Source organism: Cuculus canorus, chromosome 10 (assembly GCF_017976375.1).
Source record: "Cuculus canorus isolate bCucCan1 chromosome 10, bCucCan1.pri, whole genome shotgun sequence".
Classification (NCBI taxonomy): Eukaryota; Metazoa; Chordata; class Aves; order Cuculiformes; family Cuculidae; genus Cuculus; species Cuculus canorus.
Window position 1 is genome coordinate 21563345 of NC_071410.1, and position 25975 is coordinate 21589319.

Genomic DNA, 25975 nt, shown 5'->3' on the forward strand with positions numbered 1-25975 from the left:
AACAGAGCAGAATTTGTTCTGCTGAGAAGTCAATAACATGGTTGTGAGGGTGTGTTGGGGAATATGTATTCGTTTTCTCTTTATAGTACTATGGTAAGCTAAATGAAACAATTTCTGTGATTTTGAATCTGAACAACCCCCAGATGCTACCACGTTGTGCAAATCATCTCCACAGGCTCCTGTACTTACACGCTTTGGTGACCCAGGGTCTCATTTAGAATGCAGAATTCTGATCCTATCTTCTATCTCTGTCCCATCTCTCTAGTTATTTATTGATTTTACATGTCACCAGATGGCAGTCTGTGATTCATGGGCGGCAGCTCAGTTTCTCTCTGTCTCCAGCAAACTGGGCCAGCGTTCCCTGAGCTCTGTGAATCTCTGAAGCATGTGAGGTGGTTGGATACCTGAGAGCAGTGGCAGTGCAGCAGGCTGGTGTCCTGAGCTCTGAACCCCTTGTAGAAATTCATGAGATCTATGCCCTGTAAAAATCTCTCAAAACTGTTATATTATTTAGTTATATTTTGCTTCAAGGACAGCACTTTTCAAGCCAAAAGAGGACACAAAGGAGCCCTGGGCTCTATAAATATAGAATCTTTTTATTTTTTTGGGTTAATAGATACAGTACAATTTTTGACTACATACGAAAGCGTTGTTTTCAGTGCATACATTCTTCAGACAGACAGGAACATGGCAGACAAACATTCCTTAGTGTCTTTACTGTTACATGGCACTTGGTTTATTTTCTTTAAGTCCCAGGTTGCTGGGTCTTCTCAGTTTCCGTTAGCTGCTTTGGCAACTCAAGGGCTAAGGAAAAAGGAACATAGTGATAAGGGTGTGCTGGCTCTGGTGACGCCGGATTCTTAGGCAGGACACTGGGACAGTGCTCAGTGCATTCTGCACTTGTTGTCCTGTAACCATAACCCTCATAGCATCACATTGGTGTGGGGGGCCCAGAAAGTGTTAATATGACAACACACGTGTCCAACAAACGAGGCAGTGCTTGTGCTCAGCACTTAACCTGTCACCTATATAGTGACTGATGCTGACAGGGACATGTCCAGGAGTCCTCCCTGAAAGCTACTTGTCTAACATGGTGCTGGTGTCTTTGTTTTGGCAAAATTCTTTATGTTTTTTTCTGTGATGTAGTATAAACCCAGGAAAACGGATCTCAGGGTTTGGCCATGACTGTTTGCAGGGAAGGACAGAGGCGTTATTGCTGCTTTCTGTATTTTCCATTCACTTTATGACAAGAAAGTGTAATACCGATCCTGGTGAAATCCTGTGTTCAGGAAAACCCAATAACGCTTTGTCCTGTTACGTAGCTATCTGCTAGAGGTGTTTCCCTGCAAGCGTTCTCCAATCGGTGCTGATGGGAGCTAGAGACCATTGACCCAAGATCACATCCTCACAGCTGGAACAGGGCCACGTCAAATTTGTAGAGCAAGATAGGACACGACAAGGCAGTGCCAGCACCCAGCATAAAGGGTCATTGAGAAGATAAGCCATAACCTCTTGAATGGCCGATTACAGGCTCAGCTGCCAACTAACATTCCTACAGTGTACAAGAAAGTAAAGCCCAAGAGAGCAGTGCCTGAACATTCCAGGTTATCCCAGGCATTTGCCAAGCAGGCTGACTGGAGAGCAGCGATTGTATTAGGAGGATGGTTTAAGGAGAGCAGTTTGTGCCTGAAGGCAGCCCTGAATACATGCATCCTCAGCGTTTGGTGGGCTCACATTTCAGTGCTTTTGTTTGAGACCATTATGCAGACTTAAGGTTTTTATCTGACCTTCCTTTAAGTCCTGAGTAGATGATGTGTGCCCAGCATCCTGGTTACCACCCTCTTCTTGCGAGGATAACCTGGAAGAACCTAAGAGAAACCTCACTGTTTGAGAAAGGGCTAGGTGGAAGGTGAGGCGCACATGGATAGTCACCTTTGTTTTGTTTCAGATACCAAATACTGAAAAATCAATGGATTAAAAAGCTTCTCTTGTTCAGGGAAGGGCACAGAGAGGCATTCAGACATTCCAATATTGTGTATGTTAGAACACGTATGATGCGAAAGCTGCTTGCTTTAAGTTCTCTAGTTCAGGCTTTGGAGGAGAAGAACGTACAGGAAATAGCAGAGTGAAACAAGTCCTATGCCTGATCCTATTCCGAAGGCAGAGACAAGCAATCCAAAGGGACCATGAGAAACAAATACTGAGAGGTAGATGAAAAGTAGAGAAAAGATGAGATGGGAAACCAGGCTGATAAAAGCAGCCTGGCTGAGGACAGGGTGAAGGCACTTATCCTCGGACAGCTACATGGAGAGAAGACAGCATTTTTCTGTGGTCAGCTCTGAGTTCCTTTGGCCAAATTCTCTGGAGTGACAAAAGGACAAAAGCAGTAGGAACAAGCACGTTAAAGAGAACAAAGAATCATAGAACAGTTTGGGTTGGAAGGGACCTTAAAGATCATCTAGTTCCAACCCCCCTGCCATGGGCAGGGCCACCCCATTAAATCAGGCTGCCCAAAGGTATGTGTTAATGCCAGAGACCATGGAGCGCAGACAGTTTGGACAAAGCAGGTGGCTGACAGGAGTCGAGTAAGAATCCCTGAGAAGTCTGTAAAAATCATGAACATGACATATTTAAACCCTTTGGCCCCTGCTGATCCTCTTGCTAGCGCAGCAGCCTTCAATTAAACTGAGGCAGTGGACGTTCCTCGCCTTTAGCACAAGCTGCGTGAGGACACTTCCAGGAATGAGATAAACCTGCCAGATTCCTCCAGATCCCTGTTTCCTAACTGAGACTAAATAATGTAGAAAGCAAGTTAGAGACGGAGATACTCACACTCGGGAGCAGAACTGCTATGAGAGGGCACTATGGGGCACTGTAAACTGGAGCCTGGCCTGCAAGCATTAGTGAAATGTTTAGTAACACTACCTATCTCTGTTATGGCTGGATATCTCTTTCTCTTTGGACTACAATGTTACAAATTTTACCATATAAATGAATCACTGTATTTGTTTCTACTGGGTAAACTATATACATTGCTGTGATAGAAGAACAGTAATTAAATTAAGGGAGGAGAGAAGAGAACAAACGAAATATTAGTAAATAAAATAGAAGATGGATGTCCAATAATACTTTTCAGGCAATACTTTTGGTTGTTATATTTACTATAAGGAGGAAAAAAGTCTTCCACTCTGAATAACCAGCTGCCCAAACACCATTCCCTTGCCGTTCCCAGAGCCCTTGAAGCCATCATGGTGGGCTCAGAGGGGATCTCTGCTCTCTGAAGATGTGGCCGTCCTGCTCAAGGCAGCTGTTGATTCTGTCACTGCAGAGGAGCCCTTGTTTTCCAGAGAGCTGTCAGCACGACTGGTGTTGGAAAACAAGTGTCGAGGACTTGAACCCACACTTCGCTTTCACATCAACTCGCCTGATGCGGATAGGCCAGTATCTGTCACTGGGAGCCAGAAAGGGACCTGGCTGCCAGTGCTCCACTTGTATGTTCGCTTGTGTCCCGCTTGGGAAACGTTCTTAATGTTCCTCTGGTCTCTGAGGGACCTCACCAGTCCTTCGTGGTCAAAGGGAAAAGTGAGACACTAGACTCTCTCAGAAGTGGACTGTTCACACAACAGTGTTTCCCATTCGTTTTCAAAATAGAGAGCATACGTGCAGGGATTTTCCCCAGATGTACTTATTGTAAAGTTTATGAGCATAAGTGTTTAAACACTGCTGTTTCCTTACCCTGCAGAACAAGGCACAGTAGCAAACCATCTCACACTGGTGCCATCAAGAGCAGAGGCAGACAAAGTATCTGCACTTTTTTTTTTTCTTTTTGCCAGATTAATAAATTATTTCCATGAGCAGTGATTGATGATTTGATCCAAGCTATAGAGTCTTAATTCACTGTTTGATGAAAAACGGATCCAATGAGCTTGCAGGGACTCATCAGATGAATTCTTTCCCAGTAGTTTCTTCTGTTTTATGACCAGCTCTACTTCATACATAGGTATTAAAATACAAAGAAGTGCAAAAATGACCATAAAGCAACTACAGACCACAGCTCTGTGGTGGGTCTGCAATGAACAAGGGGCTCATGAGTTCCTGCGGGTGATTTCCTTACTCCATTGAATCTAAAGTCAAGGAGGATGAGAAGCACAGTTCCCAAGAGCCCATACTTCCAATGCTTTAGCATTCACAGTTGACATGGTTTGGGGTTTGGTAATACCTGAGGCTTGTTTGCGTTTTCTTCAGTGTAACCAGCTGTGACTGATCATTGAGGAATGATTTCCCGGCTGCGCGGGTGTTGAGGCTGTCTTCACCCAGGTCATGGCAGTGGTTTGCAAGCGTTGGCTTTTTTTTCCCCTTCCCCTACTGTGTTACAGTGAAGAGAAATTCCTTTTCTCTGAAGAAGTCAAATCAGTGTCAGTTCTAAGGAGAAAAGGGATGGGTTGTGCAGACCTTGGGAGGAGCTGCAAGGAAAGGGAGGCACGGGCAGATACAGGCTCATCATTTGCGAGGTTAGAGCCTCAGCTGGCAGTGAACATCTTCCTCATCCTTGCTTTTCATACTTGCAACCCTGACACCTCTAACTTTCCTAGATTTCTAGAGTCAGCTCTGGTTGCTATGAGGTAACCAATTATTTGCTGCAAGAATGCTTGGGATGGCCGTGGGACCACCTTGCAGCCCAACCATCCCTGCCACATGGCTTTTAGGCAGAGGGCAGCACACTTTGGAGTTCTCGGATGTGAGCGCTTGAGATCCATACAGCCCAGCACGATTCGGCTGCAGAAAAAGCTTTGTGGAAGGGTTCAGATGCAGGGGGGGCACAGCACACCAGTGTTTACCTCGGCAAGACAGGCAGAGACAAGTCTGTGTCACACCTGCTTACAGGTTAGCAGTGACTGGTATTCTCAACATCAAACTGTTGGGCATCAGCCACAGAATCCAAAGGAAATGATTTTTTTTTTTTTCTCCTTTTCAGTAAATAGCCTGCGTGCAGAGAGGAGATGTGAAAATGCGGCTGCCCTGCTGGTGCTGCAAGGGTGTTCGTGTATTTTTGTGTAACTCTCGTGTTGTTAATAAGCATTTGCTGCATGTTCACACAAACGTGCATGTGTGCTGGGAAATTCTGGCTATTTAAGCTTAAAAAGGTTCTTATTTAAGGCAGGGATTTTGCCTTGTGCTTGTTACAGATGCATCTTGATCAAGGTTCCCTATTGCATGTGGGTGAAATAAATTGTTGTTTGGACAAGGAGACAACACAAGGAAACAGACTCAACCACACTGTATCCTCTGAGAGCCCAGAAGACCAGCCATGAGTACCATCTGCTTCTTCTGTGCCGTGTCATTTTTAGGAGTGTATCCTATAAGTGGTGGAAATTGCTAAATCACAAATTGTAGCCAAAGTGTTTTGGATTTCATAATGTTTCAAGAATACTTACAAAAGGTGAGATCCCAAAAATGACGTTTCAGTTTTGGGTTTTGCCCAGAAGCAAAGTGTCAGTGTGTATGGCTATAGTTTCCGGTGGATCCGTCACAGTATCACGCTGAACAGTCCCTGCAGCAGGGACCAGCAGAATGAACCTTGTTTTCACAACTCACTTGCCATGACTCTTGGTGACTTTTATAGAGTAAAATGTGAATGAAGGAGCTTGTAGATCTGCCCATGCCAAGGAGGAGTCCTAGCGAGAGGAGGAAGGTGTGGAAGCCGTTCTGGGTTACAGCTCCAACTAACGATTCCCATAGACAGAATTTGCATTCCCACACACGTTGCCTTTAAAGATTGCAAAGGAGGTGCTCTTTAAATGTTTCTGTTTGCATCAGAGACGTGCCAGAAGAAACAGATGAACTGATGTCCTGTCAGATTTCCCTTCTACTGTGTCCCAGGCTCTTTATCCAGGTGTGGAGGCATGCGGAATCTAGCGTGGCTGAGAGGCAGCGTGCATCAAGCTGGCCTCGTTACACCGGGGGGGCCGAGTAGTGGATGACGGAGTTGTAATCCGGAGGTGGGCTGTGGCATTCCAGGCTTGGATCCATAGGAAGGAGAACAGAGTCTTCCAGTGTGAAGTCCATGGTGTCCTCTTCTATCTGTACTGCTGGCTGGTATTTGACAGCCTCCCGCTCGTGATCGGATAATATGGATTCTTTGCTCTTGCTAACAGCTCTGCGCCTGTTGGGAACAAACAGGACAGTATATTGATCCCATCTCCATGAGGTTTTGTCTCAATGTGTAATTAATGGCCAGAATGATTTTTTAAAAGAAATATATATTATTATGTATATATAATGCATTTCAATTTCCCTTTGCAGCATCCGGTAAGAAGTGACATTGTACAGGCTGGGTGAAGGAACTGAGTTAGGTGTTGCAAATAGCTTGGTGTTTTAAAAGTAGACATAGAAGTAAATTCAGGAGTCCTGTAGCCCTGTCTTTTTTAGCCTGCCACATTTCAGTGCACTGTATATATCCTCGTTACAACTGCCCCTGTCCTCTCCGTACAATCATGTTCTCTCTTGTTGTGCTCACACAGGTCAGTAAAAATATGACTTTTCTGAAAGCGGAACTGAAGACTCTGACTTTTCTTTAAGTATAATAAAGAATGAAATAATGAGTAATCTATGACAGACTGATTTAAAGTGATACTGAAAGCAAGAGTGGGTGTTGAACTCACTCCTGCAGCACCCAGCAAAAGCTCTCTTCTATTCTCCGGCCCTTTATAATTACTGAGCATTGCGCTAGTGAAGGGCAGCACTTTTCAACATTACAGCTGCTGGCCTGTAACTGATGCTATTAGAGAGAGCCAGCTTTCATTTTCTGCTGTCTTCTCTTATTATAGGTGATGAAGGCAGTGGGGGAGAAGCAACTTGCATCACATGGAGCAACCACAATGTTAAAAGCAAGAGAACCCTGGAGAGGATTTGTATCTCAAAGTGACCCTGAGGAACAGCAAGTGGAGAAAATAAAAGGTACTTCTGTCCTGTGTTGCCTTAAAAATCATGTTTTATTAAGCCTGGTTTCTTCATGTGAGGGATTCATTGGAAGAAGACTGGATAGTTGAGGGTTGTTTCTTAAAATGAGAAAGGCTTTTGAACTTCGCTGCTTTGCTTAGGGATCCTTTAACATGCATCCCTCTGGGATAAGCCACACTCCTGACTGGTTAATGGCACTCCTATCTCAGTTCAGAGTGGCTTAGGAACGTGCCTGGGGGAAATTCAAACCAGGCAACGCTCAAGCACTCTGTGTGTAGTCCGTGTGTGTTTAAAGGAGCATAAGGCTACATTCTAATGACCCTAAACCAAGTGTGAATAATCAACAGTTCATCAAATAATTGTATAATTCATTACATTTATGGTATTTGTATTGCTGTAGCTCTTACAGTCCCCACCAGTCTATCACAGATTCAGAGCGTGGCGCTTTAGAAAGAAAGCGAAGCCAATTCTTGCACTGGGCAAAAAAACAAGAGCTGAGAGACAGATACAGTAATTGGAGGAGGGGGAACAAGAATCATGAATAAGGCAAGGAGCAGATCCAAGGAACCACCTGTGTGTGCTGTCATGGTTTTGTGATGTGGCAGCTGCACTGCAGGCTTCATAGCAGAGAGATGCCTGGGCTGACAGAACTGTAATGTACAGGAGCGCAGCTCCTTTTGCCTATGAAAGGATAAACACATCCTGCTAGGTTATGCTATGACGACTTCAGAAGTTGTGTTTTCTTGCCTCTATCCTGGAAGCTGCCAAAATCTGTGGTTTCCCCACAAGCTGCAGGTACCCTCAGCCTGGCTGACAGAACTGGGGTGAGCAGCTTCGCTTAAAGTTTTTCTAATTCTGGAAAGATCGTGAGCATGCAGCGCGTTGGCTAGACTGGAACAGTGGTTTGTGATCCGTGCACAACCAACAGCCTGTAAATCACAGGGTCCCTCTGTAAATTATCTGTCCCTGGAGTTCTCTTCCTGGGGGAGGATATGGAGCAGGTGATAGTCTGTGCATCCCGGTCCATGAAGCCAGTCATTCTAAGCCAGGAGCTGAGAAGTTCAGCCCAGTTCAGCCCTAACAAACAGCCACAGCTGTAACCAGCTGCAGTGAGAGGCTGGCCTGATTTTCATGTGCCAGGGTGGCTTTCCACAGCACATTTGCTGTGGTAGTTCAGAGAAGGGCTACAAAGATGATCGGAGGGCTGGAGCACCTCTTCTATGAGTCCAGGCTGAGAGAGCTGGGGTTGTTCAGCCTGGAGAAGAGAAGGCTGCAGAGAGACGATAGAGCAGCTTTCAGTACCTGAAGGGGACTACAAGGAAGCTGGGCAGGGATGTTTTACAGGGATCTGTACTGATAGGAAAAAGGGTAATGGCTTCAAATTGGAAGGGGAAATGTTTAGACTAGATATTAGGAAGAAATTCTTCCCAATGAGGGTGGGGAGGCCCTGGGCCATGTTACCTGGAGAAGTGGTGGCTGCACCATCCCTGGAGGTGTTCAAGGCCAGGTTGGATAGGCTTTGGGCAGCCTGATCCAGTGGGAGATATCCCTGCCCATGGCAGGGGGGGCTGGAACTGGATGATCTTTAAGAATCCTTCCTATCTAAACCATTCTATGATTCATTGATTTGCGTCTCCAGCTTTATCTCTAGGAAGGGAACCTAGAACCCCTGAGTTGTAAGAGCCAGCTCACCATCTTTTGCACATCTAGAGTAAACCTGGGTTCTGGGACTTCTAAAATGCAAAGGTAGAGATTATAGAGATTATAAAGCTGATGTTATTGTGCCTTTAGAGCTGCACAAGTCATTGGAACCAGGCCTGTTGAAGTTGCAAGGCAGAAATCCTAGTAACCCTAAAAACTTCAGCAGAAATGTAGTGCACTCTGCTTTCACAGTCTAAGTTTTTCCTCTTTATCCAGAGAAAAATATAAGTGGAAACTCCTTCTTTATACCATGCATTTGGCAGCCATCCTTTCTCTACACACACTTTCTCTATAGACAAATTCTTCCCTGGCATGGCCAATAACCACAACTTTACTTCGCTGTTTATGTATGTCTTTTTATTTTTGTTGCTTGGTTCTGTTGACTTGTTTCGGACAATTCCATGGATGCTCTGGCTTCTAATTTGCAAGGTATTAAAGTTGTCAGTGGAGACAGAGAAGCTTGAAAGTGTCTGTTTAAGTTGGCCCCAAGCCTGCATATCTCAGAGTGCTGGAGAAACATTATTAGGGTTTAGTTTGGCCAAACAATGGGGAATTTTCAGACCCACGTAGACTCCCAGCAAGCATTCTTGTTAAGTTTGTGCCCCTGAAGATGAGGAGACTGGATATCTGGGAATAACTGCCCATCACTGAAATCAGGCTGGTGTTTGAAGAAGCACTCTTAAATGCTGACATCTAATATTTGCTCCAATGACAGAAGGCTGATGGATTAGGTTAGAAGCAAGTTTTGTCTATCTTATGGCAGACCAAAATGCAATTAACTTACAAAACTATTCCTTTCATCTAAATGCATTTCCGAAATTAAAGCTATCTCAGGGCCTTTGCATTTTCCCCTTCAACACTCTGTATTACTGACACTTGGATCCACTTTGTTCATGCTCAGCCACAGAGAAATGTAGATATGCTTGGGCTGCGTGTTGGGAAGGGAGACTGCAGAATCCTTTCTCTGTCTGTCCTTGAAATCTCATTTGCTACCCTGAAGCAGCCGCACTGTCTGTAGCAGCCGTGTCTTTGGCAGTGGTCAGTACTTGATGCTTCAGAAGAGAGCAACGGCCCCTTGATGCTCTGAGCCACTTGTACTGCCCTGGATTAGAGAGAAAAATCCCCCTGAGCCCCACCGATAAACATTTTCTGTCTGAAGGCATTAGATTTGATTAATTACACAATTATGCAGCTTCAGAAGTTAATAATTATTATGTGATTAAATAATTTCATTAAAAACTTGCCATTCCTTGGTTCAGCGCTTCTCCTGGGTTGGCATTACACTGCCACGAAAGGGATTTCCTTACTGACTTTGCCTCTGCCTGATGTCTTAGTGCTGCAGCTGCAGGAGGCAATCACGGAGATGTTCAGGTTTGATGAATCTGCTCCGAACAGAGAGCGTCTCAGCCTGGTCCCAGCGGACTGCTGGTATTCTCACCACAGCGCAGGACTGAAGATGAGGCACGTGAGTGCTGTGGCATTCAGTTGATAAATATCTGCTCGCCGACCCAAACTGAAAACTCGTTTGTCCTTGCAAGAATGGGTACCATTTGGGCAGGATGAAGGGAAGGACAAGAACTTAAACACTGCCTTTTCCTGACCTCAAACAAGTTTTGTAACCTAACGGACCTTCTGTCATAATGTGGGCGTTTCTGTGGAGCGCTGGGTGGGGAAACAGGTTTCACAGAGTGTGGTGAGCTGACTTCAGCCTTGTTTCACAGGCAGTGCCGTGAGCAGAGTTAGCCCAGGCACGGCACTGGCCTCCTCTCTTTCAGAGATACCAATGAGCTAGGGAGGGTCATGTGGGAAAGTACCAAAGCAGTGAAAGCACTGGAGGAACCAAGACGAGAAGATCAGAAGAATAAAAATTGATAGCAAGAAACCTCTAAATGTGACATTCAACATTACTAGCAAGTCCTGTCACAGTTCAGGCTGTATTTCCATAGTCTCCCTGTGCCTGGTGCCAGTGCTGAGTCTGTTAAATGTAAATGCGGTGGAAGAACCTGCTGGGGTGGGCCCAGTGTTGATAACTGAAAGCCTGCCAGGTCCATAGATAGGACTTCCAGTCCTGAAAAGGGCTCCAGGAAAGCTGGGGAGGAGCTTTTGATCAGGGAGTGCAGAAATAGCAAAAGGGGACACGGTTTTCAGCTGAAAGAGGGGAGATTGAGATGAGATCTTAGGAAGAAATGTTTTGCTGTGAGGGTGGGGAGGCCCTGGCCCAGGTTGCTCAGAGCAGTGGTGGCTGCCCCATCCCTGAGGGTGTTCAAGGTCAGGTTGGATGGGGCTTTGAGTAACCTGATCCAGTGGGAGGTGTCCCTGCCCATGGCAGGGGAATTGGGACTGGATGGGCTTTGAGGTCCCTCCAGACTTAAACCATTCCATGATTCTGTGATGACTGTGTCAAGCAGCCTGGTGATCGTGGGGCTCGGGCTCTCTGCTATTACCTGCACATGTAGTGTTTCTGTGTGGGGCCACAATGTAGTTTGCAGGTCTCACAGCCCAGACACGAGCTTGTACTGTTGTGTTTCAGTGCAGTGCTGTGGACAGTGAGAGCTGTTAATGGTTCCCATTTTTACTGTGCTACCTCAGGTTTCTTGGTACAGGTGAAGCTGAAAAGTCTAGGAATTAAACTTGATGAAGGAAAAGTCCATCTGGATATTAAGTAATCTTTCACAAGCATTTTAAAGTTGTCTGGCAATGTGTCGTGGTTGTTTTGAAGATGCCGCAGAGGACAATATTGTAGGAGCCAGAAGGCCTGAATGACCTAAACAGAGTTTTTCATCCAACGATATGGACTAGAGATTTTGGTTAGAGGTAAAAAAACTCTGAAATCATCAAAGAGCTGAGAAGTCATTACTGGAGCTGCTTATTTGATGTGAGAGGGAGACAGTTTCTTTTAGCCTAAATCTCAGAGGCAATAACTTGAGGGGAGCATGGAGAAAGAGAGGTGACTGTAAGAAAATCGCCCCATCCAGTGAGGGGCTGCAGTACCGCGTGTAGCCCTTGCTTCCTGTGCTGTGGGACACTTCTTCTTGCTTTAGAATCAGATGCCCGAGTATCTTGCCCCTGGTAGGAAAAACTGATAGATTTTTGTGTCTATGTAGAAATCCTGACCATGTTCTGCAGCTGTGTTTAGGAAAGAGGAGAAATTGGTCTGAGTGTTGCCAAGCAGAGCAACTTTGTCTCATAACCACATCACATAATAACATGTAGGAGCTTCAGGGCTCTGTAACAGCTGTTATAGGTGTTTTATGAGGCACAGCATGAGAATAATTAAGTTTTTTAAATTTTTCTACGATAAAAGAAGAACAAGGGTTATTTTTCCTTCCAATAGTTATGACTAATTCACTGTTTACTTTCATACATTTTAGGCAGGGTACTGTGCAGTAAGAATTTAATCCTAGTCTCCCCTCTGGCAGTATAAGTGCATCAGTAGTCCACTGGCACGGAGAACCCAAGGGGTTAGGATCAAGAATTAATTGTTTTGGAACCCTTTGTACACAAAGTACAGCTAACATAAAGTTTAGCACTCCAAAGCCACCCACTTTCTAAGTACGCGTTCCCTTGCCTGTGGGGCACAGTCGACCCTGACCCCATGTGTCAGCCCTGACATGACCTCCAGCACTCAGAATGCAGGGAGATGAAAGCATTGCAGTCCAAACTAAGCTGGGGACCACAGCCTTTCACAGTTCTTGGAGTCCTTGGTGCTGCAAGCATAAGGCTCTTTATCAGGGAGTGCAGGAATAGCACAAGGGGGAACATTTGGAAGCTGAAAGATGGGAAATTAAGATCAGATCTTGGGAAGAAATGTTTTGCTGTGAGGGTGGGGAGGCCCTGGCCCAGGTTGCCCAGAGCAGTGGTGGCTGCCCCATCTCTGGAGGGGTTCAAGGCCAGGTTGGATGGGGCTTGGAGCAACCAGATCCAGTGGAAGATGTCCCTGCCCATGGCAGGGGGGTGGAACTGACTGGGCTTTGAGGTCTCTTCTTGACCCAAACCATTCCATGATTCTGTGATATAGGATAATCCTTAGAAACAGTGACTTTCATAACTTGGGAGCAGCTACGCGTTCAGTTACTTGTATTTTGGAGACTTAGATCAGGTCATGGTGCAAGGCGCTGCATGAGAGAATAGTAAGGGCATTTGCTGTCTCAGCATATTCATTGCAGAAGAAAAATCTTCTGAAACTAAGGTCTGTTCTGGAGCAAACGCATTTCCCTGCCTCATTTTTCTGAGACGGTGCAAAAGAATTTCAACCCAAGCAGCTGGGTTGCAGTTTTGTTGGGCACCTTGCATCTGGACATGGAGGCCTTAGAAAGATCCATTCATTCCAATGTTCCTGACTCACCGTGGGCCCAGTTTGGCTTTGGCAAAGGCAGAGCCCTCAGTGATGGGATCTGGGGCTGGACCAGGACCAGACAGGGAATTGCGGAGCAACTGGGGATGATGGGAGAGAAGGGAAAAGGATGGAGGGAGGACAACAGAGCAGATATCAAACCTATCATAATTTTAAATGATAACTTGATTGTAGAGTCTCTGGGAGAATTTTAAAGTAGTGTCCGGCAGTAGCCTGCCAATATTATGAGATGAAACCTGACTCCAGAGTCATCCCATCATGCTGAATGCACTTCCTTGAATGCTGACTCCAGTGCCATCATCCCAGACAATCTCTCTGTCTCTCCCACAGCTACTGCTGTGACATTAGCAGCATAAACTGCTCAGGGCTCAGGAATGGTTAGTCCAGCCTAGCAGTGGCCCCTAGACCCACGGTGTCGGGTTCCTCTGCTGTAAACTGCTGACACCAACACTCCCTGGTGTGTAGTGTTGCCAAATTTGAAACTCGACAGAGAAATGAATACAAGATAAATAAACAGCAAGATTTTGGCAAAAATAATAAATGCAGCCACCCCAGTTTAGCAAACATGCTATGCTTTGAACAGCTTTGTTTTAGGAAAGAAAGACTCTTTGAAAACTATCCAGGGAAAATGTTTTTGGTAGAAAGAGATACACCATTAACGAGGGTGACTTTATCTCCCTTATTAAACCAGCACTCTCTTCTGACCTCTCCTAGACTCTCTGATATGCTTTTGAGGCTTGTTTTTCCAGTTGTTAGTGCAGGAGTGTGAAGGGGTGTGATGTCCTCAAACCAGAGGGTACCAGGAGGCTCTGCAACTGTGTAAAAAGATGTGATTTGTGCCAATGATAATCTGCAACATGAAAAAAAGAGAAGCTGAGAAAATAGCTTTCTCAGCTGGACCTTGAACACTCAGTGAACTATGTGGCCAAGGAAAAAGAACCCTCGGTCTGATCAGTGGTAGTTGGGGTGCTGGGAAAGAGGAGGGAGCAGACACAGTTTGGGCAGCGTTTGCTTTTATAGCAGACTTCTGCTAAGATGGTCTTTCCTGGCCTGGATGGCAGAGAAGCTATCAGGTGTCTCATGATGAATGGAATCCATCTGGAAGCATTGACTGTAAGTGGGGAGAGCCCCCGAGGGTCTGGGCCAGGCAGAGCTTTGCTGAACCCAGCAGAACCATGCTCTGGATGCGCCTGAGAGCGGTTCAGAAGGTTTTCCTGGAAATCTCGGAAGAACAGGCCGTTACAGAAGTGAGTGTCTCTATGTCTGTCTGGCTGTTGTTTTTTTCAGTAGAAAGTCTGGAAGGGGAGAGACAGAACCTTCCTCTGCCAACTATTTATCCAAACAGGGGAAATGCAGCAGGGGAAGCTGTTGTCAGAGGTGACAGACAGAAACCTTTGAAGGATAAATCCTATCAGGGATGTTCTGTGTGTGCATCTGTTGAGTTTGTGTCAACGTGACATCACGCAGCAATGAGAGGTCAATCAGCCTGGGTAAAGCATCACAGTAAAGCAGTTCCTAACATTTGAGTTCCTTGTTTTAGCACTGGTGCCATTGGTCTCTATAGCAATGCACTGGACAGAAATTCCCTCAGTTTGTGCACAGGATAAAAACATGGAATTGTGTCTAGATCTCTGCTAATCCCCCAGCAGGTACAGCACCGAGACACTGCTACAGGGGCAGTACTGCTCACCGGTGTCATTCATGGAGTCCCACTCCTATCCAGCTGGAACTGTAGCATTTGGATGCTCCCTGGTAGCACCACAGGGCTTTTCAGCTATACTTGCATAACCTTTTCCCTTTTCCTCTTTCTCCTTCTCTCCTGACTTCAAACAGCTAGGAATTTGTGGGTTTAAGGCCTGAAAAGACAAGGTAAGCCTCCATCCACCTTGCTTTTCTCTGAGTGAGGAGTCAGGCCCTCTGCAATGCTGTTCAATTCGGACTGCCCGCTCTCCTCTGAACTCTCCCATCCAATGCAGAAACTGCCCTGGGTTTTCTCATCTATGATTTCTCCATAATGTAGAAAAATGGTGACTTGATGTAGAACAAACAATTGCTCTGGTGGGAGCGATCATGGAATTTAATATGGAGGAAACAAAGAGAAATCTCATCAACAGATTTCAGAGAAAACTCTAGACAATACAGTAGAACTCTCCCTGGCTGCGTTTACTGAATAGCCATTGGATTTCTTGTTACAGAATTCTTTTGTTTTAATATTTTGGGGAACTGTTTTTTGAAATTCTACAAGTTGACATATGAATCAGTGAAATGGGTTACTGTTGTTATTGTACCTTTCTTGGGAGGTGGAAAAGACCTGTTTCACTACTGGGTCTGACTGTTACAGAACTGTGATGCACTGTTAGCCAACTGTTAGCTAAAAGGTAAAGATCTGCTTTTATTCTTCTGTGATTGTACTAAACCAACATACAGCAGCCACTGGCACAGAATTGGTTTGTAAATCAAATATGAACAATAAAATTCACAGGATCACGAAAGCAGTAGGATTTAGGGGGGTTCTGTAGGACTGGCTTCGTAGCTCTGACAAAGCAAAGGTGGAAAGCACAGCTCTGGTAACTACGCTGGCTTTGCAGTGCTTACATTATTCTTTACTGGACATTCCTTAATTCCTCACATTGCATCAACTGCAAAGGTGCTGGGCCTTCTGTATGTCTGCAGTTAACCAGTGCTTTGCTAGACACCGGTATAATTAAAAACGTTATTTTCTGGATTAAGAAATGAAGTTCTTCAAACTTTGTTCCATCAGTAAAGGAGAACAGTGCCGAGGAAGCCAAAAACCAGTGAAAACATATATGTGTGTTCTCAGCTCTTTTGCTTTCATCATTTGCCTTCTTTAGAGTGTTCTGCCAAAGGAGCTCAGGTCATGGACAGGAGACACAGCTTCACCAGAGAGAACTCTCATTTGTTTGGTGCTATTTAGAGTCAGAAGGCAAATGGGCATTTTGGAAGAAGATTTTGTAGAATGTCCTGAGTTGGAAGGGACCAATAAGGACCATTGAGTCCAACTCCTGTCCCTGCACGGGACAACCCCAACATTCACACCGTGGGGCTGAGGGCCTTGGTCAAACGCTTCTGGAATATTGTCAGTCTTGGCGCCATAACTGCTTCCCTGGGAGCTGTTCCAGGGCTTCACCACCCTCAGGGGGAAGAACCTCTTCCTAATGTCCAACCTAACCCTCCCCTGGCACATCTTCCTGCCATTCCCACAGCTCCTGTCCTTGGTGGCCAGAGAGAAGAGCTCAGCGCCTGCTCCTCCTCCTCCCCTGGTGAGGAAGCTGCAGAACATGATGAGGTCTCCCTTCAGTGTCCTCTTCTCCAGGCTGAACAGACCAAGTGCCTTCAGCCACTTCTCACACAGCTTTCCCTCTAAACCCTTCCCCAACTCCATGCCCTCCTTTGACGCTCCAGTAGCTTTAGATCCTCATGGTGTCCCAAACTGCACCCGGTGCTGAAGTCAAACTGATTGACTGGACATTATGTGCTCAAAGATGCTGAAATGGAACTTCAATTTTGTCACGTGAATCGCTATTTTCCATCTTGATTAACCTTCCTGTAACCAAATGCAACAGTGCAGCATTCCCTCCAGAGACCTGCAACTCTGGTCTGTGTGGCCAGCCTTCAGACAGAATGTTTAAGGCAAAGAAGGAAGCAAAGTTGGGCTTTACATCTATGTTCAACTTCTTTCTGGAAGCAAAGTTTACATGATAACTTTCTTGATCTTAAAATACATTAACCATGGTCTTACAGTGATAGGACTGAAATCCAGGTCCTGCTCCTTCTGCCTTCTTTAGACAGTTTTCCTTTTGCAACCAGAAATAAAATCACGAATGCCAGAAGCATTTTTCTGAAGGGACCACTGTCTTAAAAAGAAATAACGAAGAGTACTCACGCTAGAGCCATGATCCCATACGGCCAGGAACGGATTTCCAGCCTCTTTGGGCTCTTTATCTCATCTGACGTCAACACCATCCCGCTGTCGGACTCCTGTATAGCCAAAGGAAGACAAGATCATCAGAGTGCCAAAGCTTCACAATGGCTTGGAGCACTTCTAGAGTAAAAGTGGTGTGCGATGGGTAAAGCATGGAGGAGAGTCACCCTAAACCACTGTTGAAGGCAGTAGACAAGGAAAGCCAAGGAGCTCGTTAGAATAACAAATTCTAGCTGACTTATTTTGTGATGACACCACTTCTAGGCAGGTTGGTAAAACTTCATGTTGTAAAACTGTCTCCAGCTATGCAGCAGACAAAGCAAAGAGCGGAGAATACAGCTTCTCCCTCAGTGCGGCCTGTGGAGCTGGGGATCCCTGTTTGCAGGGAGAGACGGCTGACACAGTGGCCATCTGTAGAGGTTTTATCATAGTGTTCTGTACTGATACTTGTGTGCTGGAACTGATGTAGGAGCTACCTGCTGTTCTATGGAATCACTAGGTTCCACACGACAACCTGGAGGGCCGGTGTTCACATCACAACTCTCAACTGTGTGCTGTTTAGGAAAGTGCTTGGCACGTAGGTATGGCCAGGTGGAATGGTATGGCATGACAGGAAGCCCGTGCTTCAGAATATCCTCTCATCAGAGCCTACGTTATCCATTTTTATCCCGGTGTTCCTGATAATGCTGCTATTTGGCCTGAGAATGTTTGCCTTTCTTTTGTGATGGTAAAGTTTTTGAGCTGTATTTTGAAAAAGCACCCTTAAAACAAACATATCAGAAAACAATTTGACGTTTTCAAACTTGAAACTGATATTAAACCTGAAACGTGGATGCCATCAAGGTAGGACAGCTGAGATAGGAATAGACAGAAATCCGTAAATAATATATCCAATAATGCTGGCTGGGATTCCCAGAGAGAATTACTCTCTCTGCTGACTAGAAATACACTGTTAGAAACATTGGAATGTTAAGGAAGTGGTAGTTCAGCATCATTTTGGCAAAGACAAATGCTTTGCGGAGTTATCTAGCTTGAACGGCTCCTTGTACTCCGACTGCGGATTTTTGTCTTAGCTGTCCAACAGAACTGCCGTGATTAGTTTTAAAGGTTGTGTTTCTGCTGCACCTACAGCTGAGTCTTGAGGCTGCAGTTAAGATCACTGTTACTGTGCTAAGTGCTGCTCAAGTTTGCAGATGCGCACAGTCCTGCTTTTAAGCGATTTTAAAAATATTAAATGCTCTGGGGCGTTCCTTTGCATTTGAACTCTTTCATGAAGCTGGGAAGTCGCATGCCTGTCAAAATAAAGGAAGCGTGGAAAGAGAAACTCTAGTTGCTCATGTTTTACCAGTCAAACCCATTGGAACAGAAAAAGTAGTCAAGCAAGTAATAAATAAAAAGCAAAAGCTTTTTATAAATACTCAGATAAGGTATCAGTTGTTAATAAGATCAGTCTGGAGCTGGTTTGCAGTAAAATCCTGAATTACTTAGGGCTGTCAAACACTCATCAGAACCCGGCTTTGCTCCTGGTTTTTATCTTGACTGTTTCCCCTTCAAATATGCACTCTGGGAATGATTTATCTGAGCGCTGCTTTGCACTTTGCTTACAGAAGCATTGTTAGAAGAATACCGACAGAGCCTCGTGATAGGAGCACGATGGCAGGAAGGAGCAGTGGAGCGCTCACAGAGCTCCTGGGCAGCAGTTTGAATAATGACCTCATCACTATTAGTGTCTAGGTATTTTAGACAATTTTAGTAACCTAAGAGCACTTTGTCCAAAGTAGATCACACCATGTTTCTTCTTTAAAAGACCCTCATTGAAATACCCCATTTATTTCTGTCTGTTTGCAGGTTATTACCCTTTTTTTGAAGCTTTTCCCTGCTCCTGTAAGTCACTGCTCTAAAATGCTATGAACAGGGAGCATTTAGGAAAAGGATGCTCATGCTGGCAGCACTAATCTTTTACTGATAGAGGATCTCTCTAGCAAATGGCTCTGTGTGCCTCGGAGAGACAGGTTGTTATCCTGCAGGAGGAAAGATGCAGAAGCCAGAGAAAATTCTGAGACTTCTAATCCCTGAGATGCATGGATAAAAGCACCAAAATTACATCTGGCAAAACTCCAGAGAATAATGGGCATCAATTTGTGCTAACATGAGAACAGATGAGAAATGTGCTGTATTTGTCGAGGACATGAAGTCTGTCCAGGCCAGGCTGTAGCCAGTGATGCTTCCCAGGAGCTTCTCAGATGCTCTGAGGAGTGGCCGCCTGTCCTGAGGGCTCAGCTGAGGCATGGGGACAGTGGGATGGTTCCCTGAGGAGCAGAGTGGACAGACCATCTGGGTTCTATACAGCTGTGCACATCTGTCTCTTCTGCTGCTGCTCCCAGCCGTCTGACGCTTGCCCTCGTCCTCTGTTGTAAGGTTTCCTGAGGGTTTTGTGCTTCCTCCCTACGCTTTGATCTGTTTTAAACACACATGTGGCACAGAAACTGTCACCAAGGCAAGCGATGTGGACGTCACGTGGCGCTGCAGCCAGTGAGTGCCTGAGCCATAGAGGAATTCACAAATTGGGGATTTGGGGGGTTGTTTTCTTTTGAAATAAGGAAAAAAAAAAAAAGAAAACCCCTCTGTGCTTGGAATCTGTAATTGCAGGGGGAGCCAATGAGCAGAGCCATCATTCTGTAACAAAACAAGCTCTTGTTTTCCACTGGAGTGGAAATGAAACCATCCAACACCCTCCTGCCCTGCATATTTACCTGATGATAATATGTTCACTTAGGGTGAGGGAAATCCAGGGTTAAACAACTCTGTGTGAATCAAGTAGAGCAGAAGCTTGAGGCTCGATCTTGTTGATCCAGAACTGCATACGCTCGCCTTCCCAGGCTCTTGGCTGGCTCAGCTAGAATATGTTCTGGAAAACCGTTCCTTTAAAAAGCTCCATTTCTATGAGCTGCCATTTTCCTCTGGGGAAAACCTGCATATTGGAATGTGTAATATAACACCCTTTAGCCTGATCAAAGGTGGGATAATCTGCATGATCATCTCTTTAAATGATTTGTTGAACTAATGCAGGTCCCTCTTTGGCAGATGGACCCGTGTGTGAGATGCTAGGACCAGCTTCTGATTGAGTTCAAGCTTTTTCTTACCAACCCGACTTTCAAAGCTCTAATCACTGTTTCTGATGATCGTGTCAAGAGATCTGTGAACCTGATAGAGAAGGACACAACCACCTCACTTACCTCATGCATCACTTTCTCCTTTTCCACTGGCACCTCATCAAATGTCTTCACACTCAGTGGTCGCTTCTTGCTGTCACTGAAAGCAAGGCGGTTGAGGAGTCAGAGTAAAACCTAGACAGAAGCTGCACCAATTGGTGGCTCAATTCACCTCTCTGGCGTGGCTTAATATCCTGGACCAGTCTTCCTTTTCCATCTCATGTAACTAATAAACAATGCCCTCACCAATGTGTCTATCAAACCCCTTTGGAACAACCGTTCTGAGAGAGGACAACAAACTGTGCCCAGATGCATCAGCTCTGTCTATCCCTCCCAGATCCCATATGTGTTTTTCTTACCCAGTTTCCACTGCGCTCCAGCGATTAACACAGTTGTTCAAATTTTCTTCCACAGGGCAAGTTTTGGAGTTAGGTTCTCCATCAGGGCACAAGGTGATGTTCAGTGGAATATAGTCTTTGCCATCCTATATAATTAATAACATAAAAGTGCACAACACTGGTAAAGATCATTTTGTTCTGCATCTTGGGTGCAAGAGGTCATTGCGTTCTACAGAGCTTTGCACTGAGAAAGGACTGGATTTTATTTTAACTTGATGACGATGTGATTCTGATGTGATTGTGAAGTTCTTCCCAACCTGTGGAAGCTAGAATGTATATCTTGATACAACAGGGACTCTGTAGGAGGTTTTGTATGAGGAAAAGGGTTCATTCTGGGAACATACAATGTGGAACAGCTGGAAATGGTCTCTCACATTCCAGTGCTCATCTGCAGTTGGTGTGTTTGCTCTTTCAGGCATCACAGCCTAAGCTCTTGCTTCCCTGGTCATTATGGCAGTTACAGGACTTGGGAGCGTCCCTCACATCTGACTTGCACAGCAGCTTTGATGAGTTTGCAGCAATTTCTGTGTGAGCATTTCTGCCTTCCAGATGTGCAGCTGCTCTGCCTCAGCAAAAGTGAGCAGAATTCCGCTGATTGGCACCTCAGGAACGCAGTTCTCTACGTTACCCTTGGCTTGATTTGGGTTGTTTTTAAGTTTTGAGAAGCAGTTCAGTGCCCTGTTCCCTTATTATGATTTTTATGTCTCCTTAATCTAATTTGGTTACAGGATAAAACTTGCAAGCTCTTCATATTACAAACTGGGTGCTCTTAACTGAGCTTCACTACGTTCGCAAAGTGGAAGGAGCTGGAGGAGTGCGTTTGGTTCCTTGAACGGCATTGACAGCTACATAACTGCTCTGGCTTTTCTTGCTGAAGAAGAAAACAACTGATTTAACTACTATGAAATTAATGATTACATAACTGACTTTCTGAGCTTTAAACAGCATCATTTTAAAGCTCCTAAGAGCACTAATGAACACAAGCTCAGAAAATGAGAGAGCAAGTTCAGCCCAACTCCTGCCAGTTTACTGTGCTGGGATCTAATTAAAACTGTGAGATAAAGCACTGTCATTCCTCTAAGGGGCAACTGAGCATTTTTTAAATTAACCTAACTTTCTGCTTATTATAGATTGATAAACATCTAGTTTTGAAGTGTAATCCCCTTTCAATAGTTAACATTTTCTTTACTCATCCTAGCAGCCACTGTCCTTGTGACTTCTGCTAGGAATTCAACTCTAATATTACTGCCCGACACAGCCTTTATCTGCACACACACATGCACCTTCCATACGAGGACAGGCTGAGAGAGTTGGGGTTGTTAGCCTGGAGAAGAGAAGGCTCCAGGGGATCTTAGAGCAGCTTCCAGTATCTGAAGGCTGGGGAGGGACTGTTTACAAAGGCTTGGAATGATAGGACGAGGGGCAATGGGTATAAACAGGAGAGGCACAGATTTAGACTAGACATAAGGAGGAATTTCTTCACGATGAGAGTGGGGAGGCCCTGGCCCAGGTTACCCAGGGAAGTTGTGGCTGCCCCATCCCTGGAGGTGTTCAAGGCCAGGTTGGATGGGGCTTGGACAGCCTGATCCAGTGGGAGGTGTCCCTGCTCATGGCAGGGGCATTGGATGATCTATGAGGTCCCTTCCAACCCAAACTATTCTATGATTCTATTGATTCTATGATTCTATGTGCATCTCCACATCCAGATACATCTGTATGTGAACATCGGTTGAAGAAACATTTGTATTGCGGTACCTGCTGCACGTTGGCTTGAAGGAGATCTCCTAAGCGCTCCACAAGCTCCGTGAAAGTCGGCCTCTCTGTGGGTACTCCATGCCAGCAATCCAGCATCGTCTGGTAGCTAGATAAAGCCCCAGGCAGTAAGAAAGGAAGAGAATAGGAGCTTTATTTCCAAGCTGTTTCTTTTTGCTGCTTGTTTTAGCCATTTTTTCAGTAGTTTTGGATTAAGACAAGTTCAAATCCCTATGTGCTCAAATTCTGTTCTAGTTTCCCTGTGAGATGCTTTTGCCTCCTATATTCCTGCCTATAGGCTTTTTATTTTAACCTCACCTAAAATTTGCCTGCTGGGTCCCACTGGTGTAGCTGAAACTTATCAGTTATGGATGCCTGGTTTCTGCCACCGAAATGGAAATCAGGGCAGACACAGGAGTCTCCTGAGCTGAGATTCATGAGCTACAATCGACATGGGGAGAGCCGTTAATCTTGTTTGCGGAGGTCAGGCTCACTTGATCTGCCTTTAGGAGTGGAAGTTCACTCCTAAAGTTTAGGGCCACTCAGTTGTGAGTGTGAAACCTGTGAGGACAACTCATGGCAACTGTAATTGCTTTTGAGAAGTGACTTCTGTAAAGGGACAGGTAGGATAGCATGAACTTGGTCTGTTGGTCTGTCTGTGGTATCAGGATACCCAAGTTATGTCCAGCTACAATCCTCACTGAAAACAAAATACAGAGCTGTGATCTGATGAGCTCTTCTTCCCCTCCACACTTAAATACGGTCTCTTCAATAATCCTAGATGCAATGTAATAGCTCTCAACACAAACCCAGGAGCTCTTACATTTCTGGAGTAGAGTACTCTGGCGATCTCATCCGGGTTCCTTCTTTGAGCCGTCGGCAAAAGTCCTCATCTATCTGCACTCCAGGGTATGGTGAGGCACCTGATGGGAGAGAGAATGAGGAGGATCCAGAGTGGTGCAACTGCTATTTCCCACTCCAGTGAATTAAACACATACTGGTGATTTGTGCTGAGCATTCGAGATTATCTAGAATCCCACAGTAAAAGAAGCTAGAATGAAGAAGGGGATGCAGTCACTTACTCTCTACATATTTTGTTTGGAAACCTGATACAGACTCCCTCGGTCTCTGTAGAGATTTCAATCATGCTGTCTCCTCTGCAGTTGTGATGTAGCCAGGACCACTCCAAGGTAAAATATGGTAGAAGAGAAGTAGAATGGACTGGATGATGTTTAAGGTCCCTTCCAACCCAAACCATTCTATGATTCTACATTTCAATTTTTTGCAGACTGTTTTCCAAACTGTTAGTCTGTTGGTATCCTGCATCAAGAGAATCTGCATGAAGTCAGTCTTTCCTGTTCATTCACTGCCTTAGAACCTTTGGCCTCCCTGGCCACTGTGAGTACGTGCAGAGAAAGCTGCAGGCCACTGGCTCTGGCAGAAACCCTGAGAACCTCACTGTTCAACCTCAGGTCTTCTTTCCTGGTTCACTAATTTAATCTTGTATATGTATTACTCAGTCCTGCAGGTAAAATTGCCTTGCAAAATGTCCAGCCTTGTATGAATGGAATGCTTATTTTCAGAGCCACTCAATTGTCAATGTGAAACCTGGGAGGACAGGTCATGGCAACTGTAATAGCTTTTGAGAGGTCAACTTCTGTAAAGGGACTGGTAGGATTACATTCACTTGCACAGAAGTTGTCCTAGCAGTCACCACAGTGATTGAGTGAGACTCATTTCCCTTTCTTGTGTAAATGGTTATCTTCAGAGAAGGAACTTGATATAAGGAAGAATTTCTTCACCATGAGAGTGGTGAGGCCCTGGCCCAGGTTGCCCAGGGACATTGTGGCTGCCCCATCCCTGAAGGTGTTCAAGGCCAGATTGGATGGGGCTTTGAGCCCCCTGATGCAGTGGGAGGTGTCCCTGCCCATGGCAGGGTGGTTGGAACTGGGTGATCTTTAAGGTCCCTTCCAACCCAAACTATTCTATGATTCTATGACTGGTATAGATCTGTGTACGCAATGAGTGGCTCTTCTCTTCAAATAATGAGCATGTGGGAGCTCCCCAGAGGTGGTCTGTGTTGTGTGACAGCTGCGCTGTGTGGGGCACCATAAGAAAGGGAAACAAATGCATAATTTGAGAAAGCGCTGTGGCTTCTGAGTAACCCAGACCTCACAGTTACAACTCAAGAGATGTCTGTGCTGAAGTCGGAAAGGTTTCTGAACCTGTTTTAGAAAGAACTGTGAGCTTCCCTCCCTTCCTTCTCTGCAAAGGCTTTGCACGCAGTGCAGCCCTTGTCTGTCATAGTCTGATATCCTAGAGGCAGGGTGGTCAATCTGGAAGAAAATTTACTCAAGCCTTAACCTAGGATTGAATGGAATCTGGATCTGTATCCAGCCCTCGAGGAATCCACATATGATTTACCGTCTCTAGCATTCCTGCCTATTTCCTGCATTTTTTCTTCCCCATTTGGAAATACCATCATGTGCTGTGCACTTGGGGTCACAGCAAGCCCAGCACAAATCTTGGATGAAAGCAGTGACAAGGGTGCCAAACTGTGGCTGTTCCCAGAGTTATTCTACTTTGTGGATCTGACTGCTCAGTCTGCAAAACTGTGTATTGGAGAGCAAGGACCCCGGCACCTTCGTGAGTGAGCATCTCAATACAGCAAATGGGCTCCCATGGCATTCAAAGCTCAGAGACACTTAGCCACAGCCCAGCTGAATTCCCTCGATGTGCAAGGGTCAGATCACAGTATTTGGAGTGTTTCCTGGAGTTTTATAAACTGGAAATAGTCAGAAGCATCATTTCTCCTTTATATCTTGATTTTCCTTTCAAGTGTTGTCTTTGGTGTGTCATTATGACCATAATAACCTGTTCGGCAATACTGATCAGCCAACGATCTCAAACCAAGCTTCTGTCAACTCACCAGATCTTTCTGAATAGACAGATAGATAGAAGCTACAGTAACATTGTGACAAAAGGGTTGCGACAGAAAAAGCATCCAGTGGCATAAACTATGTCTGTGCACACCTCTAGACCCCTTGCTGGCCTCTCTTTCCATCCGCATAGGTTTATCTCTACAAACCGTTACAAGGGATGGAGCCTTCACGAACACATGAATGTGCCAGGGCAACACTGCAAATTGGAGAAGAGATGGGCCGCGTGGCCTTTTCTATTCATTGCCGATCATGTTATGTGATTGTCATGCCATCAAGGCCAACCAATATCCGTGAGGAGAAGCCGAACGGAGTCATGCCATTGATGAGTGGCTGTTTTTCACTGACCATCCTGATGTGCAAAAGAAACCCCTCAGATCACTGACTAGATCTATCTCCTGAGCACCACAGAGGTGATGCATAACAATTACTCTTGCAAACACATTGATTGGGACTGAGACCTTGAAGGCAACATGGTGAAACTGGGTGAGGGGGGATGGATTGCTCTCACAATCTGATGTCTCTCTCTTTGATTACATCAACTGCAACGTGTTGGTGAGAGCTACAGGGAAGGCAAAGAAGAACAATGTTTGATTGCATGACCTTTTGGTAGTTTATATTTTGAGCGCTGCTGGCCTCCTACCAGCTGGAGGCAGCTCTGACCTCAAAAGCAAGGAACTCTTGCTTTTCCACTTCCACTCACTATCTTACCCCAT

At 45.3% G+C, this 25975-nt stretch overlaps 1 protein-coding gene across 2 annotated transcripts in view; it reads right to left on the reverse strand.

Moving 5' to 3' along the window:
* Positions 1-576: 576 nt before the first annotated feature.
* Positions 577-25975, reverse strand: part of LOC104063997 (vascular endothelial growth factor receptor kdr-like) — a 155156-nt gene continuing 129757 nt past the window's right edge. For both annotated transcript variants that reach the window (XM_009566283.2, XM_054075189.1), the window contains exons 25-30: positions 23144-23243; positions 22324-22429; positions 20530-20654; positions 20195-20270; positions 16920-17014; positions 577-6163 (exon numbers count right to left, since the gene is read on the reverse strand). In XM_009566283.2, coding sequence (XP_009564578.2) covers positions 5953-6163; positions 16920-17014; positions 20195-20270; positions 20530-20654; positions 22324-22429; positions 23144-23243 — 713 coding nt within the window. In that variant the 3' untranslated portion in view covers positions 577-5952. The remainder of the gene's footprint in view (positions 6164-16919; positions 17015-20194; positions 20271-20529; positions 20655-22323; positions 22430-23143; positions 23244-25975) is intronic.